The sequence below is a fragment of the Rhinatrema bivittatum genome, chromosome 12 (assembly GCF_901001135.1).
Source record: "Rhinatrema bivittatum chromosome 12, aRhiBiv1.1, whole genome shotgun sequence".
Taxonomy (NCBI): domain Eukaryota; kingdom Metazoa; phylum Chordata; class Amphibia; order Gymnophiona; family Rhinatrematidae; genus Rhinatrema; species Rhinatrema bivittatum.
In genome coordinates this window covers 55,415,908-55,435,152 of record NC_042626.1, presented here as the reverse complement: position 1 = coordinate 55,435,152, position 19,245 = coordinate 55,415,908, and the positions used below count along the sequence as shown (strand labels likewise).

At 46.3% G+C, this 19,245-nt stretch overlaps 1 protein-coding gene across 1 annotated transcript in view; it reads left to right on the top strand.

Moving 5' to 3' along the window:
- The first annotated feature begins 4,936 nt into the window (after positions 1-4,936).
- Positions 4,937-19,245, top strand: part of LOC115074535 (all-trans-retinol 13,14-reductase-like) — a 28,504-nt gene continuing 14,195 nt past the window's right edge. Inside the window, exons 1-5 of the mRNA XM_029574091.1 lie at positions 4,937-5,216; positions 5,667-5,849; positions 7,272-7,501; positions 9,599-9,794; positions 12,917-13,114. Coding sequence (XP_029429951.1) covers positions 5,048-5,216; positions 5,667-5,849; positions 7,272-7,501; positions 9,599-9,794; positions 12,917-13,114 — 976 coding nt within the window. The 5' untranslated portion in view covers positions 4,937-5,047. The remainder of the gene's footprint in view (positions 5,217-5,666; positions 5,850-7,271; positions 7,502-9,598; positions 9,795-12,916; positions 13,115-19,245) is intronic.

Here is a 19,245-nt window from a genome sequence, read left to right as displayed (position 1 = left end):
TGTTGCAAGGTCTCTCTCCTGGTCGGTGTGCCTGAGTTTTACCACCACCATCACCACCACCACGCTGGTGTACGTCTCCTCTGCATTTCTGAATCTCAGATGCAAGTCTCTGCACATTTTTTGCACTGAATCTCAACTGCCAAGAATTCAGCCACACCTTGAGCTTTCTTGAACCACTTCTCATTCTGTCTGCTCCTTCAGGGACATTCCCTAGGTTGCAAATCTCATGTGTCATCTGCATAAAGGCAAACTTCTACTTCTAACTCCTCTTCAATATTGCTCACAAGAATATTGAACACAACTGGCCCTAGGACCAATCCCTATGGCGCTTCATAATCACCTTTCTTTCCTCAGAGTAGATTCCATTTCATCACCACCTTCTGTTGCCTATCCCTCAACCAATTTCTAATCCACTTCACCACTTTGGGACCCACCCCCACGGCTGCTCAGTTTATTTATGAGCTTTCTATGTCTGGCAGTGTCAAAAGCTTTGTTGCATTGCAAGCACATCCGATGCACATCCTTGACCTAATTCTCTAGTCACTCAATCAAATAAACCATGCAGCTGCACATCCTGCAACCTACTAAATTTGAGATACTTCACTCTCCTTTCCTTTGGTAGAGTCTCCATTAATTTTCCACCGCTGAAATGAGACTAACAGGCTTATAGTTTCCAGCCTCTTTTCTGTTATCACTTTTATGAAGAGTGGCAACAAATGCCCTTCTCCAGTCACACGGGACCGCTCCTATCTCTATAAATCTATTCTGCAGATCATGGAGTGGATCTGCCAGAACCTTTCAAGGATATATCTCATTGGGTTCCGTGTGCTAGTCCTGCACAACCCTTTCATCCATAAATGATGTGCCATCTAACCCACTACTATATGCCCCCCCCCCCCCCCCCGCCATCAATCATCAGTCCAACTCCAACCCCTTCCTCGGTAAATGCTAAACAAATTGTTCACCTTCCATACAATCTTCTTTTCTACTCTCAGTCTTATAATCCTACCTCTGGTCTTCATTCTTTTACTGGCATTCCTGAAAAAAGCCTTGTCACTTCACTTTACTGTCTTAGCTATCATTTCTTCTGCTCTCACCTTTGTTGTACTGACTACCTTCCCTGCTTCTTCCAGTCTCAGCACCCTATGCTCTTCTTTTTGAGGTCCCTTGTACTATTTGAATGCTAACTTTTTGTTCTTATTTTTCAGTCACCTCTTTGGACAACCATATTGGTTTATTTTTTTCTCTTGCTTGTATTTACTTTCCTCACAGCTAATCAGCAATCCCAAGGAAACCTGCACTTTTCAAAACAAGCATGTGCTTTAGCAATTGTATAGGTAATATGGCACTGATGAAATGAGGATATGTAAACACTTCCATTTTGGCCCAGAAATTCAAAATGGCCACCAATTCCAATATGGCTGGCTGTGCAGCTGCTATTTTGTTTTTATTTTTCATCTGAGGTAAAGATATGGTTGATCTGTTTAAAAATGGTTTTGTAATTACAATTTAATTTTGAAAGAGTCCCACAATATTTGTATGCATCAGTGAGGGTATGATTCCCTGAACTCTGTCACACTTCTGTTTGCATAACAGGCAATGTACATTTTTAACTCTGTTATGGTTCGCACTGAAAAAGGAAATCAGTATGACTTTTTTTGTTTTACTTCATATCTTCAGAATTAACTTAGCTGTGTGATAAACTTGTATGGTTGTCTATGTATTTCAAAGCATTTTTCAGGGAGTCCAATAATTCTAGTTTGTTGCATTTATACTTAGACCAGTTCTTGCTTGTCACAGTCACTTTGTACATATCTTGTCTTAAGCATTTGTATTCTTTGTGTTTTTCAATGATATTAATGCATCTATCCCCTGTCACAGCTCTGGGATGAAAGTGAAACAATTACGTGAACTGCAAAAAAGTTCAAACTTGCACAGGAGGAAGACAGCTCAGGTCAATTAATCGAACCCTTGAGGAGGAGTAGCCTAGTGGTTAGAGCAGTGGGCTATGAACCAGGAGACCAGCATTCAAGTCCTGCTGTTGCTCCTTGTGACCTTGGGCAAGTCACTTTACCCTCCATTGCCTCAGGTACAAACTTAGATTGTAAGCCCTCTGGGGATAGAGAACTACGTACAGTACCTGAATGTAAACTGATGTGATATCTCAGATTGAATGGTGGTATATAATAATAATATGCCAAGAGAAGAGCCTCGGAAGAACCTTGCTATGTCCTGCTTTAAATAAAAACATTGACAGGAATGCCAGGTATGGAAAACTGGCAACAAATCTTGTGATGTTTCAAGAGCTTCAAATCCTTAAAAGTAACATTACTGCCACTTTAGTTCAAAACAATGCAAAAGAGTAAAAATCTTGCTATTTGATGATCAACAGCACTTGATTACAGAAGCTTCAGCATCGCAAAGAGCACATAAGCTTAAGCTGCTGAAAATGGGAGATCACAGCAGTGGGCAGCAGCCTAAGTGTAAGAGGTCAGAAACTCAATTTCCAAATGTATGTTCAGGGTGATCACTTGAGGAATGTTGAAACAAAAAATACTGTAACCCCTGTGATGGCTGAACCTGGATATTAGCTCCAGAGGTCTTATCTCAAATTTTATCTTTTAGATGGAGCACTATTATGCAACAAGATGTAATTCCAGGGTTTCCTGCATGGCGGGAAGGCTTTCTTTCAAGGCTCTTCACAATGCTATTGGATTCTTCCATATTAAAGTCTTTGCACTTAGCATAGATGACAACAGCATAAACGAACATTGTAATCATAATGAAATGAAACAACTATGAGTCTTTGATGGTTTCCAAAAGGAAAACAACACAACTAAACAAAAGAAACCTTGGTATAGCGAGGAGCTAAGACACAATAAACATTAGAGATGTGAATCGGAACCAGTATCGGTTCGGATTCCGGTTCCGATTCACATCGTGAAATTTTTATCTTGCAGTCCGATCGGATTTTTTTTATCGGCTGTGCCCGAGCCGATAACCAAAAAATACAGCCGACTCTTTAAAATGAGTTTGTTAGTATCCCCCCACCCTCCGGACCTCCCCAAAAATTTTTTAAATACCTGGTGGTCCAGCGGGGGTCCCGGGAGCATTCTCCCGCGCTCGGGCCGTCTGCTGCTAGTAAACAAAATGGCGCCAATGGCCCTTTGCCCTTAGCATGTGACAGGGTATCCGTGCCCTTCGCCGGTCCCTGTCACATGGTAAGAGCAATGGGCGGCCGGCGCCATCTTTAAAAATGGTGCGGGCCATCCAGTGCACCCACCATGTGACAGGGGCCGACCAATGGCACCGATGGCACCGATAGCCCCTGTCACATGGTAAGAGCAAAGGGCCATTGGCGCCATTTTGATTAGGGGCAGCCGACAGCCCGAGCGCCAGAGAATGCTCCCAGGACCCCCGCTGGACCACCAGGTATTTAAAAATTTTTTGGGGAGGTCCGGAGGGTGGGAGGATACTAACAAACTCATTTTAAAGGGTCAGGTTGTGTTTTTAGGTTGTGTCCTTTCTTCCCGCCCACCCCCCATAACAATAAGAAAACTCACTAAATTAATCGTGGGGTTTCCTATCGCTATCGGGGACCCCCCCGATATCTGACGATATTGAAAATATCGGACGATATTTTCAATCGTCAGATAACGATTCACATACCTAATAAACAGACCCTGAGAAAATCTGAAAAGCAATGGTAGAAATGTTAATCTATGATCTGTCTAAAAAATACAAATCCTATTAACAAAATCAATAAAGCAAAAAAAGAATACTATGCAAAACAGATTCATGATGTCATTTTTAATTCCAAATTGCTCTTCGAAACAGTTAAAAACCTAATCAAGGACCTATCCTCCTCCATCTCAAATAACTATGAATTAGAAAAAAACCTCATGCAACGAATATGCTACCTCGCTATTAAACAAAATAAATATACTAAAATCACAATTCTCCACCTGCTTACCAACAAAAGAGCCTGAAGATAAATTTGGACAAGTGAAATGGAACTCGTTTGACCCAGTTTCTAAATTTGAAATAAACCAAATCATCACAAAAATGAGGCCTGCTTCCCACTCACTAGATCCCATCCTTGCAAGAACCCTGAAAACAGTAAACAGCGTAATAACGCCAATATTTAAAACCATAATAAACCACTCGTTAGCTGAGGGACTAGTCCCTGAAAAGGCCAAACAAGCAGTGATTAAACCAATCCTAAAAAATACAAATGGCAGAATCGATGATTGGGACAACTACTGACTAATATTCAACCTACCTTTCATCGCTAAAGTCCTAGAAAAAGCACAAATAGAGAACCACCTCGAAGACAACAAACTACTATACCCAAACCAATTTGGATTCAGAAAAAATCACTCAACAGAAACCCTACTCATCTCCTTAGCCAACCCTGTCCTACAAGGGTTTGGCAACAATGAATCTTATATCCTGGTATTAATTGATCTAACAGCAGCATTTAATATAGTTGACCATTCCCTGCTATGCCACCAGCTAAGAGAAATTGGAATAGATGGAAATGTTAACAAATGGTTCTCTGCCTTCCCAAAACAGGTCATTCCAAGTCAAACTGGGTAACCACATTTCTGACACCTTCCCAATCGATACAGGTGTCCCCAAGGTTCAGCACTCTCGGCCACACTGTTCAACATCAGCTGTGTGATACCATGGCCAATAATCTACACACATTGCAAGCCTTTAGGAACGGCTTTAACTCTTCTGTAAATACCGAGTTAAGGGTTCTGTGACTGTGTGCATGTGAGTGTGGTTAAATATGTGAGTGTGTGCTCTCTGTGTCTATTGTTTATTACTCTCTGTGGCTGAATGCGTGCGTGCGTGCATGTCTCGTGACTGTCTTTATTGCTATGTAACGGTGTCCTGTGTGTGTGTGCTTGCAGGTGGGTATTATCTCGGGCGCTCTTTCAGGATTAGCTCAGAAGTAACTGCTCTCTCTCCTTGCCGTTGTACTTTGCCTCTGTTTGTATATTACTTGTAGGGTTCGTGCAGCTGCTGAGCTGCTTGGGCCATGGGATCCCTACCACTTGCACTCCTCTTCCTCCTCCTCCTGCTCCTCCTCGCTCTGCTGTACGCCAAACTCTTCGGCAGCACCGGGAACCCTTTTGCTGTGGACTGCAAAGGACCCCCCAGGCCCTTGGTCCTGGACCAGCAGGTCAGAGATAAAGTTCTGAAGCAAGGTAAGAGGTGAACAGATGGGACATGAGACAGGGACCCGAGTCTGCAAGAGAAGACCAGAAAGTGGCAAGGAGAATGAGAGAGAACAGGAGGATATGTATGTTACAGAAAGGGAGGATAGGCACAAGGAAAGGAGAGAATGTGACTCACTGAATATGTGTGTGTGTGTGTAAAACTTTCACTGCTTGCACAGAATGATATTTAAACATATTTTGTACCAGTGTCTGCAGAGCATGTAAAGCATTTAAAATAAGCTTTTCTTTTTCTCACCCCTTCTTGCTCTACTCTGTCTCCTCTTTCCTCTGGTCAGGCACTGTGTCTATCTCTACCGATTTACACTTTCTTGGACCAGGTGTGTTTCCTGTATTATCTGCCTCTCGTTGCCACTTTTTAATGTTTTTTTTTAATGTGTTGGATGGTTTCTTTTTCCTCCTGGGTGGATGCTGCTTCAGGTTTCACCCAAGATAAAGTGCCTGCACGTCTGGATGCGGTGGTGGTTGGCAGCGGGATCGGAGGCCTGGCCGTGGCATCGGTCCTGGCCAAAGCGGGCAGACGGGTGCTGGTGCTGGAGCAGCACGACCAGGCGGGCGGCTGCTGTCACAGCTTCCGGGAGGGAGGCTTCGAGTTTGACGTTGGTAAGGGAGCTTCGAGGAGGGAGGGGCTAGCGCTCAGCTCCCAGAGGCAGGGCCGAGACCCTCATCACCCTCTTCGGCCCGAGCTGATGGGAAGACCTTCCAGGGAGAGAAATGGTCAGAGAAGAGTCCATTCAAAAGCACCACAAATAAGAGTGCAGAACAGGCCCAGATTTAGGCATAAGCAACACACAGGCCCATACAGTAAAGTGTGCGGGAGAGCCGGCGCTCCGAGGCGAGCGCTCGCTCTTCCAACGCGCTCCCAGGCACCTCTCCTGGGCACGCGATTCACTATTTAAATTAGGGCCAGCGCTAATAAGGAGGCACTAGGGACACTAGCGCGTCCCTAGCACCTCCTTATTGGCAGAAGCAGCGGCAGCGGGTTTGACAGCCGACGCTTAATTTTACCGGCATCGGTTGTTGAACCTGCTGACAGCCATGGGTTCAGAAAATGGATGCTGGCAAAATTGAGTGTCCGTCTTCCAACCCGCGGGCTGTGGGCAGATTTTTTTTTTTTAAAGATTTTAATTTTTTTTATTTTTGGGGCCTCCGACTTAATATCGCTATGATATTAAGTCAGAGGGTGTACAGAAAAGCAGTTTTTTCTGCTTTTCTGTGCACTTGCCCGGTGCTGTCTGAAATTAAAATGTGCAGCTTGGCCGTACATTTTGCTTTCTGTATTGCGGGTGAATACTGACTAGGCTCATCAGCATGCATTTGCATGTTGCGGGCGCTATTAGTTTCAGGGGGGGGGGAGTTGGACGCACGTTTTCCACGCGCTATCTCCCCTTACTGTATAAGGGGTAATAATAGCGCGTAAAAAATGCGCGTCCAAACGGGGGCTAACGGTGCGCTTGGCTGAGCGCACCGCTCTGTATTGGCCTGACAGACATTACATAGGGTGCTGAATTTTGAAGGCAGCAATTAACCAGGCCAAGGCTGAGCCCTTTTCTGCTTGCTTAGGGCTATGTGCACTCTGCCCTGTGAGCGGCAAAGTCTTAAACTCACCCTGGTGGAGAATGTTTCTCTATAAACAGAGGAGACGATGAGGATCACCCGGGGAAAGGCAGAAGACTGAGAAGGAAAGGTGAAGGCAGCGAATGAGCAGTGATGTCTGTCCCACAGAAGCAGAAATGTGCACCGAGACCGGGGCAAAGAAACAAAATCAGTGCAAAAAAATTAAAATATACGGACAGACCCCCCCCTCCCAGGCAGAGCTCATAGGGGCCTTGGAGCGGGGGTGCTTCCTCTTCCTCCCGAGAGTTACAAGGGCTCCTACAAGGGAATTATTTGTCATTGGGTGTTCTCAAGCTCAGGAAGGCATTCCTCATTCGCCATCTCTGCTAGCGCCCTGTCTGGATTACCCTCGTTGTACCTCTTGCCTCACTGGGGATCTTTTTGCTGCTTTTCTCTTGTGTGTTGCAGGCATTCACTATGTGGGCCAGATGCACGAGAACAGTTTGCTGCGCGTTACCCTGGACCAGCTCACCGACGGGCAGCTGGACTGGAGCAGGCTCGATGACCACCACGAGGCCTTGCTGCTGGGGGACAAGGAGTACCACCTTCGGGCTGGGAGAGAGAACTTCGTCCAGGGCTTAGAGTTCCAGTTTCCCCAGGAAAAGGACGCCATCCGGAAGGTCATGAGGTTAATGAAAGTAAGACAGGGGGGCACCAGCTACTCCCAATAACTCTCATTTGCACGTATCTGATGGGATTACAGATTTTAATGTCTGTCGTACCTTTTCGTTTTCTTAATCAGGTCCCCTGCCCTTTTGCTTTAATACGTCCTGAGCAGGGATTTCCTGCAAAACCTTCCTGAAGAGCAAAGGCCCCCCCCCCCCCCCCCCGCCAGGGCTGCACCATCTCTGTGCCCTGCACGTCGACAGGCACCTGAGTACCTTCGAGTCCATGCAAGGCCCTCCCGGCCTCGTGCGGGAATTCCTGAAAATCTAACCGGGCTTGGAATTACGAGACCGACCCGAGGTGCTGAAATCAGTGGAAACTCGCAGCGAAGCGGTTGTGAAGGGGAAGGAGATGGCCAGGCCCGGTCCCAACCGGAGGCCCGCAAACAGGCCTTTGTTTTCAAGGCATTCAGCAGCGCTGGCTGTGGCCAGCTCCTCCCGTTTCATTTTGCGCAGTCCCTGTTCTTCTCTCGCATCGTTACCCGAAAGCTGCAGGCGGTGGCTGATAGACTGACCCAGTCCTGGATTGCTTTGGGTTTGTTCTGAATTCCCTAGGAAAACCCGGGACGACAGGACCAGCGCAAACCAGACCAGACCTTTATTTCCCATCCCCATCCCCTCCCTCCCCGAACTGGAACAGAACCTGAACCGTTCCTGTATTTGACAGACTCTGTTGAACCTGAATCGGAAGAGGCCCTCGAAAAAGAAAATTTCAGGTTTGCTGGTTCAGAACAAGGGTTTGACACACAAATCCCGATGTGGTGCACTGGCTGACTCCAGAACCAGAATGAGCAGATAACTCCAACATCTGGGAGGTGTTGTGTTTTGGGTTTGACCGTTTGAATCAAATTAAGCATTTCAAATGTATCGAGTACCTGGCAATGCTTTCTGTCTTCACGCATGTTTCTTAGTAATTATGGCCGACACTGGCTGCAAGAAAGTTGAGACTTCTTAGCCTGCTGCTCTCCACTTTGCAAATGATCCTTACAATGTGTTTTGCGGTTACATTTTCTCATGTCATTTATTTATTTATTTATTTTTGTGGCCCTTCAGAGCGGGTTACACTCAGGTACTGGTGTTTCCCTGTCCCCAGAGTCCTCACAAACTAAGTTTGTACCCGAGGCACTGGAGGGTGACATGACGTGCCCAAGGTCACAAGGCGGGTCACAGGGATTTGAACTCCAGCTTGCAGCTCGGCTGCTCCACTCTAGACCTGAGCTGGTTACTGAGCCGGAACCAAACCAGAACGACTTCACGCGCAGCTGAACCCGAACTGGAAACAAACCCCGAAAAATGTGTTGGTTTGCCTCCGTGGTCCAGAAATGCAATGGGGACGAAACCAGGGCTAACTTGGCCTGTCCCAGATAACCTGGATCTGTGGCTGGCTTACCCGAGCCCCGAGCCTGGAAAGAGAGTAACATGAGAACAGCTAGATGTGCCGTGCTGAGTCACACCACAGCTCCTTCATGCCCAGCGTCCTGTCTCCGGCAGTGGCCAGTTCGGGTCACTAGGAAGTACCCCAGCAGATCCCAAAGGGTTGATCTAACTCCCAGGGAGAAGCGCTGGCTTTCCCAAGCCTACCTGGCTAATAACGGTTTATGGACTTTTCCCTCCAGGGACTTGTCCAAACCCCCTTTAAACTCAGCTATGTCAGATGCCTGGGCCCGCCTACTCTGGCAACAAGCTCAACAGCTCAATTGTGTATTGAATGAAAAAGTAGTTTCTCCAATTTGTTTTAAATCTGCTGCTTGCTAGTTTCAGGAAGTGTCCCCTAGTCCTCCTACTATGTGAGAGGGTAAATATCCATTCCTGATTTTATGAATTTCTATCATATCCCCTTCTCAATCTAAGCAAATATGTAAGCATCACATTTAGGTAAAATTGTGTGTGTGAGCAGCAGTAATCCTCAAGGAGGTCCATATTCAGCAGCACAGGGAGCAGGCAGTTATCCAAAGCAGTGTGACTTATCTGGGTAACTGTAGGACAGCATTTTAAAAACATTTTTTTTACCAGACTTATCTGGGTAAAGTTTGCGAGATAGCACTCAATATCCTTGCCATCTCTTCACAGACTGTGGCCACCCATGTTCCGCTGATCGCCATGTTGAAAATGGTGCCCCTTTGGCTGGCCTTGGCGCTGATCCGCTCTGGCCTTGTTAACTGGATCTCCCCCATCTTTAAGCTGGCGGCTTCCAGTCACAGTGAGGTCCTGGGTCAACTCACCAGCAACAAGGACCTCCAGGCGGTCTTCAGCTACCTCTTCTACGGTGAGAAGGGAACGCTCACTGTAATAAGGACAGTTCTTGAAGTTTTTTTATTGTGTCTTTACTGGGAGCTTATGCGTATCTGTACAGCGCTGCAAACGTTTAGTAACGCGAAAGAAACGAGATGCAGAAGGGTTTGGTGGATAGGGGGCCGCAAAGCTGTGTATCACGTCTCTGCTCGCTGGGCGACCCATGGGCTGAGGGTAGACCGTGCGTGCTGTGCAAGGGGTGGATGAGGCTGGCAGCGATGGGACATGGCACAGGCCTAGGCAGCATGGACTCGGGGAATAGGCAGCTTCTTGGAAGGTCTTTCAGAGAAAGGGCTCACTTTGCCTCCGTCCTGCTGACTTGGTCTCTTTTCCTGAGGTCTCCTGTACTCTCTGGGTTCACGTGGCAGAATGATGGACGAGGGGGGGCGGTGACTCATTAACTCACCTCTCCTAATAAGCGCAGTGCCGGAGTGATTAGAGAGCTGATAAACCAATTAGCTGCAGACTCCGGCTACATTTTATGAGTCCAAACTGCAGGGCTGGCATTACTCAGCTGGGGTGTAATAGAGGCTTGGGGCAGGGCAGAGCAGCGCAGGCACTTTAATGTTTCTGTCAGCTCAGCTCTGTATCTCTTCCCGTCTGCCTCTGTCTGTATCTATTTCTCTTTTTGCTCTCTCCTTGTCCCCGTTCATGCATTTTTATTTTTGCTGTCACTGTTTCCCTAGAAACTTTCTTGGCCTGACAGTTTTGTACAAAAGTAAAACTGGTGGAAGGAAAGAAATAAAAAAAACACCAGGCTGGGGGCCTAACCCTCTCTGCTCTCCCCCCCCCCCCCCCAAAGACTTTGGATTTGTGGACCCCCAAGCCCTGGGATGGACCCGGAATGGCTGCTGGCGGCGGGGGTGGGTTGGAGCACCCAAGGGTCCAAAGAGTGAAGGTGGAGGGGTGGCTGCTCTCACAGAATTGCTAGGTTGGCTGAAGGGCATCTGAAGGGCAGGCGGGCTCCACGAGCCTGAGAGGGTGTTGAAGCAGAGGTCACGTTCCGATTTGGATAACTTTATTGGCATGACAGTTTTACGGATGCTGACAAAGTAATATGCAGGACGATTAAATCAAAGGGACAAGGAAAGAAAAAAAATGGCAACACGGTTAATAAGTTAAGGAGGGGTACAGGTCCCCCTCACCCCCCCCTCGCTGAGCGAATGCCTGGGGAGCAAAGGTCCTTGTTCTGGTGTAACCCAGTGAGAATGGGGAGGAGTTGCAGAAGGGTGGGTCGTTGATCGGAGGCACGGGGCGTGTGCTGGGTTTAGCTGCCTCGTTAAGGGGGCAGCCTGGCCTTCAAGGCAGGAGCCCGAACTGTGGCAGAGATGACAGCAGCCTAGCTGGGTCCTACAGCAGGTGGCAAATCGATCAAAAAGTCATAAAATCGTTGCTGAGGATGTCATTGCTTGAGTGTGGTTTTGGTATTATATGTTTTGGTGGGGACCGCCTGGTCACCCACCAGATGGCCCTAGTCCCCTGCCCTTGAGGTAACAGCTAGGTGGGATGAACCTAATCCTATAGCACCTCCCCCTGAGGTTGTCTGCGGTGGTTTAACCTCTGCCCAGAAGAGGGGGGCTTGGCTAGGAGCAGGTGTGGTCTTTTGAGTTAGCTCTCGAAGAGTAGGGAGCTCGGTTAGTTTTCTTTCTTGAGTGAGGCCCGTCCCCAAAGAGCAAGAGGCTACCCAAAGATACTTTGGTTAGAGTTTGATCCATTTTCTACTGGAGGTGATAACCTGGAGCCCAGTGTGAAAGCTGTCCCCCAGATCTGGAGGCCCGGGCACTGAAGACCTGTGAGCATTCCCCTAAGTGACCGCAATCTTCCAGAAGAGGTTTTGACAGAGAGCTTTAGGACCTTTTTCACCAGCCCTCCTTGTCTGGGGCTGGGGCTATAATAGCTCAGTTCGGAAAATTCTGTACATCCGACCTTTCCCTCAGAGAGGTCAAAGACATGAGGAAGAAGGAGAAAGACACTGGAGACTCACAGAGGGATCTCCATTCACAGGGACTGGGCCCAGGCTAGGGACACAGAAGAGAAAGCCTTGGACTCGGGTAGGACCTTTCTATACTGAAGGGGATTCCCTTACTGCAGGATCTCCCAAGTTGCAGCTGGGACACTTATACAGTCCAGAGCCAGGGGACCTGAGCCTAGCAACACATGACACAGACGTGGACCAACCTGCAGCTGTACGATAACTCCATTTTGGACGATTAGACATTGAGTTAATTTTGAGAAAGACCAGTAAAATTTCACTTGACTACCCAGCAGGGTCTCCTGCCTGTTTGTCCTCAGCAATGTTGTACTGTTAACCATCAGAGTGACTAGGGGAACCATAGACCCACTTCAGAGAAAAGCACACCCCTGTCTGTCCCCATAGAAAGGACCCGCACCTTTGGGAACAAGGGAGGAGGGGAAGAGAGGTAGTGAAGACAGCCCCCAGAGACATAGTTTCTTTTGTGTGCCCTTTGAAACTTGAATTTCCAAGAATAAAGGTATTATCCATAACTTATTTAACATTCTTATAGTCGCGATTCCAAACATGTGCAATGTGTGCTTTTCCACATGATGGGGTTGGCGCTGGTGTGTTGTCCATTGTGTCTGTATTGAGTGCAGGGGTAAAAGGGCTGCCTGGGTTGTTACAAATAACATAGACAGTCCCCCATGTTCCGGGATGCTCAGTCTTGCCTCCGCTCTTATTACGTTTCTCTGGCCTGGTGGAAGGTTGGCTTTGGTGTCTTGTGCTGCTGTGGCTGCTGTTTCTCTCTTCCTTTTGGGGTTGCCACCTGGCTTCATGTCATAAGGATCAAACTAATCCAGAACTGGCTTTACCTCAATGCATGCATGAACCTGTAAATCCTGCTTTTTTCTTTTCGGGAAATCAACGGGACAAAACCTGAACTACAACTCCATGCATGTAGTGGGTCCAAACCACAACTGGATCAGCAGTTTATTGTAACCTAGGACCAGGTATCAGCCCTACTTGCTCACACTATCTAAGCCTCTCTTGTTCCCCTAATTCCCCTCCTTCCCCCATTTCTGCCTCTCCTGCCTCTTGACTACAGACGCACAGACCTTTGTCCTTCTCTTTCCTCTCAGGGGTTCCCCCTAGGGACTCTAGTTTCATGGTGAACGCCCTCCTGATGCATCACTACAAGCGTGGCAGCTGGTATCCAAGAGGGGGCACCAGTGAGATTGCCTTCCACATCATCCCCATCATCCAGCGAGCGGGTGGTGCCGTGCTGGTCAGGGCGCCCGTGGTGCGTATCCTAGTGGGCAAGGACGGCAACGCCACAGGTGAGCACTAGATTTTCTACCTGGCAGCTTTGGATAGGGAATTGCATTAAACAAGACGATTAACATGGGAGGGCGGCATCCACCCATGCCATGTGGCGGGGAAGGAAAAGAAGTCATGGGGACTGAGATCACGGAGTTTTTGCAGCATGACCCTTTTGTTTCAGCATATTCAAGAACAAAATGCAGGAAGAAACTGAAACAGGACTTTATTTAGTTTGTAGGGCTTTGCATCTTGCTTCAGTTTCAGAAAGTTATTCCAGGGTGTGGATGCCTGGAATGTCCTCCTGGAGAAGACAGCGATGACAAAGACAGTGCAGACTTCAAAAAAGGAATGGGATAAATACAGAGGATCCCTGGTGGCAAGAGAATGCTATTGAAGGCACTGGGCAACCTTCACTGAGGGACAGCTGTAGCCCAGGGCAGCAGTGATATGGTTGGGTGGTGCCTCCTGGAAGGCATGGGGAAGCCTGCTCAGAGCAGCACTTGCCACCCTAAAGGGGGCACAAGGGGATTGGGGGTTGGATTTCAGGTGCAGCTGGGCCCTTTTGGTCTTTATCTGCCCTCATGCACAGTATTTTACTATGTGTCTTAGCATTTCCTCAATGAAGGATCAGTGAGAACACTAAGATAACACACAACACTTGATCCCCTGGAACAGAACACTGCCACCTAGTGGTATTACAATTGACTGCAATCTCCAATAATATTACACTTTAACTTAATGGCTAATGAATATCTTAACACCTTTAACTCTTTGAAATATTTATTTTGGCAAGATGAAGCCTGACTAGGAAGTCAATACCCAACACTCAGATAATCTACATGTGTGTAATCTTTTTTTTTGTTTTTGCAATTAATGATTATTATTGAGTATCCAACACCTCATGTACAGTGACATTAAACATATACAAATACAAAAAAACAGATATTTCAGATTTCAGAACAGATATCAGTTACTGTACATACAGTAAGGATAACATGTATAGCATATATACATATATATATATATATATATATATATATATATATATATATATATAGCCCTCTGACAGTATTCCATGTCCCTTACATTATAGCCACGGAATTTTTCAAAATAGATAAAATCATATCTCTTAATCAGTAGTTGGATCATTTTCTTCTCCTTTCCCTACCTCCTCCTCCCTGATACCTTCTCTTCACATATTGGAACGTGCAATAACTAGGAGCATTACCAATACTAATAGAACTACACAACAAGCAGCTACATATGCTTCTAGCCCCTGTAAGTCCATGATATATTCTACCTCTCATTCCTGTAGTGCGACCCTATGACCAACATTTATTTGGGCCCCAACTATCTTTAAAGTTTGCCAACTTATTACTTTTCTGTGCTGCAAGTTTACTCATCTATATCCATTCTCAAGTCGAATGCATACTTTCTGTTCTGATGGGACAATTTTCTTTCTCCAGCAGCCCGCCAGCTCACACCGTGCTGCAGTCGCCACCTACCCCAGTAGAGACAACATTACAGCCCTCGCAATTATTTTTCCTCTGACCACTGCCCTGAAGCAGTCCCAAACTACAACAGGTGAAACCTCCCCTGTATCATTCAAATTTAAGTATTCCTGAATGTCAGCTCTCAACCGGTCATAGAACTCCAAATCACTCAAGAAACTTCATTCAATTTACAAAATCATCTTTCCAGGTCCTCTCCTAATAGTGCAATGCTTATCCAAATTGGAAAGTGATCAGACCATGTCATTGATCCAATATCTGCATCAATGACCTTTAGCAAAGAGATGCATCCACCAAAATATAGTCTATCCTGGAATTAACCTCATGAGCATTAGAGTAAAAAGTATAATTTTGTATTGTGGGGTTGATTGCCTCCAAACTTCTACTGGCCTCCAATCCGACATCAAGGCTTTCAATGGGGGAATGCTAGGAGAGCGATCCCAATTTGAGGGGATTGTGTGCCCTTGGGCCTCGGCATGATCCCAGAAGAATCCAAGACAGCACCGAGGGTTGGCGAGACATGTCCAAGCATGGATGAAGACAAAGTCTGACCCTCTGCTGGACCTGCATGTTTCTGGAAGCCAACAACACTATGTTGGTTAGTGAACAGTCCTCCGACCGTTCCCAGCCCTTTCAGACCTGCTGCTGGGTATTGGCAAGAAGCAGCAGGCCGGACTGAAGATGAGGGCAGACGGAGGCCTTGTGACACAGAAGACTCAAGACATGGCTGAGAAGACTCTGGAGCTTGGAAGACTCTAGAGAAGACGAGGAGCTTGGAAGACTCTTGATGAGACGAGGAGCTTGGAAGACTCTCGACGAGATGAGGAGCTGGGAAGGTTCAGACAGTGGCACTGTCTCTCAGGGATCCCTACACAGTCCACCGACACGGGCGGACCCAATGGGCTGATCACGGACCACCCTGTCCCTGTAGCGCGCCCTACACAACCTGAAGAGGCTGGTCACGGACCACGCAGAGAGCGGGACAAGCGCAGGAAGGGAATCCAGCTGAGACGAAACTCCAATGACGAGAACAGGAACCGAAGAGATGGATTTACCCCAACAAGGTGTCATCTGGAGAACCAAAGGAGCTGGAGGGTCAGGAGGACTTGGAACGAGCGAAGGACGAGCGGAACCTCAGAACATCAGGAAGTGGAACATCAGGAAGCCTGGAACATCAGGAAGTGAAACCTCAGGAAGCCTGGACTAGGAACCTCAGAACATGAAGACATGGAACATCAGGAAACCACGAAGACTCAGGAAGCAAGACGAGACATGGAGCCCCAACGAAAAATGAAGACCTGACGGAGTGCTGGAAGACGAGACTTCCAGGAGCAGGAAACTCCAATGCAAGGGAGAAGTGTTGGAGAAGTCCTTTTATAGGGCTGAGACAGGAAACAGTCATCACGTGTGGCCCGGGGCACATCCGGCCGTGGGCCCTTTAAATCTTGTGAAGAGGTGTGGCCCGTACCTTAGGAACAGTAAGTTGTGCAGGACCATGGCCAGCGGCCATGCTGCTGCTAACGCCGAAGAGGGTGGGGCCAAGGAACAGGCCCAGCGTTGTCGGCAGCTCTCAAGCTGCGAGGGCAGACTGTAGAGCGGCTCCAGCCGCAAGGAAGACCGGAGACTGTGGCCTCCAGGCCATGGGGCAGGCAGAGAGGAGGTAAGAGGCTGCCCATGAGGGCAGAATCACAACAGTATCTAGTCAGACTGAAGTGTTCTCCATTTACCACGACAGCCCAATTTTCAAGAATCTTAGATAGTCTAAAAAAGGTCCCTGAGCTGAATTTGGTGCATATATATTCAGTAAAGTGAAAATGTACTTATTCAATCTCAGTTTTATGATAACATGGCAACCTTCCAGGTCTCTGATCACTGACTTAATATCTAGGACAAGATCTTTAGCTAACAATATCCCCACACCACAGTCCTTATTCTTCACAGTTGCTTTCAAAGTATTGTTGCGGAAAATGCCTAGATATAAGCAATCACTTATGCCATTACAAAAATAAACATCTGCCTTGGACTGCACTGCCTCTTTAATAAGTGACCCCAGTCCTTGCCGAGTTACATTGGTTACCAATTGAATTTAGAATTCAATATAAAACTTTATGTCTAATGCATAAAGCGGTCTATGCTGAACAAGTAGACTGGATGAATGCGGTCATTCGCATTCACACTCCCCAACGAAATTTACGATCAGCAGGCAAAAGTCTTCTCATAATTCCCTCTGTTTCTACAGCCAGACTTGCATCTGTTAGGGAAAGGGCTGTGTCATTAGCGGGACCAGGTCTTTGGAATTCACTACCCGAACTAAGGCTCCAAGGTAACTTATTTATTTATTTATTTAAAAACTTTTATATACCGGTATTAGTATGCATACCAGAGTTCAAGAAAGCTCTAAAAACCTGGTTATACGTGCAAGCTTTTCAAGTAGTAGCCAGTTAGAAGCATTATTTTACTTTAGTTGTTTTACAATTTTGGTTTTAAATGTGAGCATTTTATGAATTAATTTTATCTACGTATTACAATTTTTATGATTGTTTTTCTTGTTTTTTGTAATTGAAATTTAATGTATTTTATTTTCTTTTTATGTTTTTTTATGTTATTATTTTAAGAAACATTGTTAACCAGTGTGAAGGTATGTACCAACACCGGTATAGAAATAAATAAATAAATAAATAAATAAATGACCTTTTTTTTGAGTATTAAGCCCCTTAGTATTCAATGAAACAATTTTTAAATGATTCATGTTTATGTAGTAAAAACATATCAGCCAATGAGCTTGTGCCTACTACCCACCACTTTCCTGCCCCTGAACTCCACTTCGATCTCCCTTTATGTAAATTCCATCAACATTGAGCTAGACATATAACATCCCAAAAATATCTCTTCCCATCCAATGCAAACCCCTTTATGTCACCCTCCCTCCTACCTCTCCCCTCCCCCCTATTCCTCTTTTTCTTGGAGGAATGATGTCACCACTCCGAATTTCTCCAGTCGTTATCCCAAACTCCTCTCTACAATAAAACAGATAATTAACAAGAAGAAAAACTTCATACCATAACGTTAGTAATAATGTATGCAATCTTAAGCATTAGCAGGCTCAAACCTAAAAAGAACCTCATTTAAGGCTCTCAAACTTTCCTTAGTTTATAGTTATCAATTCTCCTCAACTTGTTAGCCAGGCATTTTCGATTTCCAGTCCATCATCCTTTGAAGAAGAGGAACCTTCAGATTGCATCCTGAGCTGTCTACCTCTGGTCAGGACCTGTTGCCACTTAGGAGGCCCCTCTTTTGTTGTGGATGACAAAGCAGCCATTTTCTGACAAGTCTGCCGAAATGACCCTCCTGTTGCCCGGAAAATCTTCTCTGCTCCCTCCACTGACTTTGCTGTTGTAGACGCTCCATTATTAGTAAAGGTGAGTCAAAAAGGAAATAGCCAATAGGAGGTGGAGATGATGAGCGGTGTACGTTAGTGGTAATTTACCCTTAGAAATGGTACAGCGCTGAAAGATCACAGATCCCTATGGTAAATTAATCAAAAAATGAAAATGAAGACTTAAGGCAAACGTTGCCACCTTTATTCAAGGATATTTAGAGTAGAGTTTCGGTCCCCCAACACGGGCCGTGTTTCGCCACATGGGCTGCATCGGGAGGGACAGGGGCCCAGAGGACACTGTCAGCAAAATCCAAAAGAAATAATTAAAGAGACAAACAAATGAGCATAAGGCAATAAATATGATCAAGAATCCACATGACAAAAAAAGACACTGAATAGCAGACAATGCTAAATTGAAACTTAATAAAATAAAATTTAAATGAAAATAATAATAACTTAAAAGGACCAAAACTTGGCATCTATTAGAAAAAGATCAGAGAACATCAAAAAGGAAATAGCCATCTGCACTTAATATTCTCCTTTCTGCAGCACTTCTCGAAAAGCTCTTCTTTTTCGTATGGCAATTGATGTGATATCATGAAAGATCTCTAAGCAGTGACCCCTTCCACGTTAGCGGTTCTGTTTTCCTCACTTACGTCAGCATTTGCAGTTATGTCCCTTGACCAGTTGCCTCTAGGTTGAGCCAAGGATCTGGGTGCTCTGTCCAGCTCATCATAGCCTAAAAATGCTGTACACACATTAATCGCCACCTGTGTACAGTTTGCAAAGTCTGGGTTCTCCGGCACTCCTCGGATTCTCAAATCGCCCCTTCTTGACTTGTTCTTCGGGTCTTCAAGGTGTTCGGATAGCAGCTACGGTTCTTCCTCAGACTCAGATCAACTTTTGATTTTGTGTAAAAGCTGGGACCCTGCTCATGCAGCCTTGCCATCGTCTCCACCACTCTTCGACCCCATTTCATTGCGCTCTCTCCGTAGCTCCGCAACATTTTCCAACGTTTCTTTCTTCTCGGCTCCCATATCGCAGCGGAGCTCACTAAATCAATTTTGGAGGTCCGTTCTGGTTAGTCCTTCAGCGCTGCCCGATCGTGACGCAGCTGTGTTATTATCGCGGTCTACCTTGCCGTCACTCTCCATTTCCACTTCTCCCTCAGCTAGGCCCTCTGCCATCAGCGACATACTGGAGAGGTAGGAAAACTGTTTTAAATCAACAGATTTTTTTCCGAGCCGACATCTTTAGC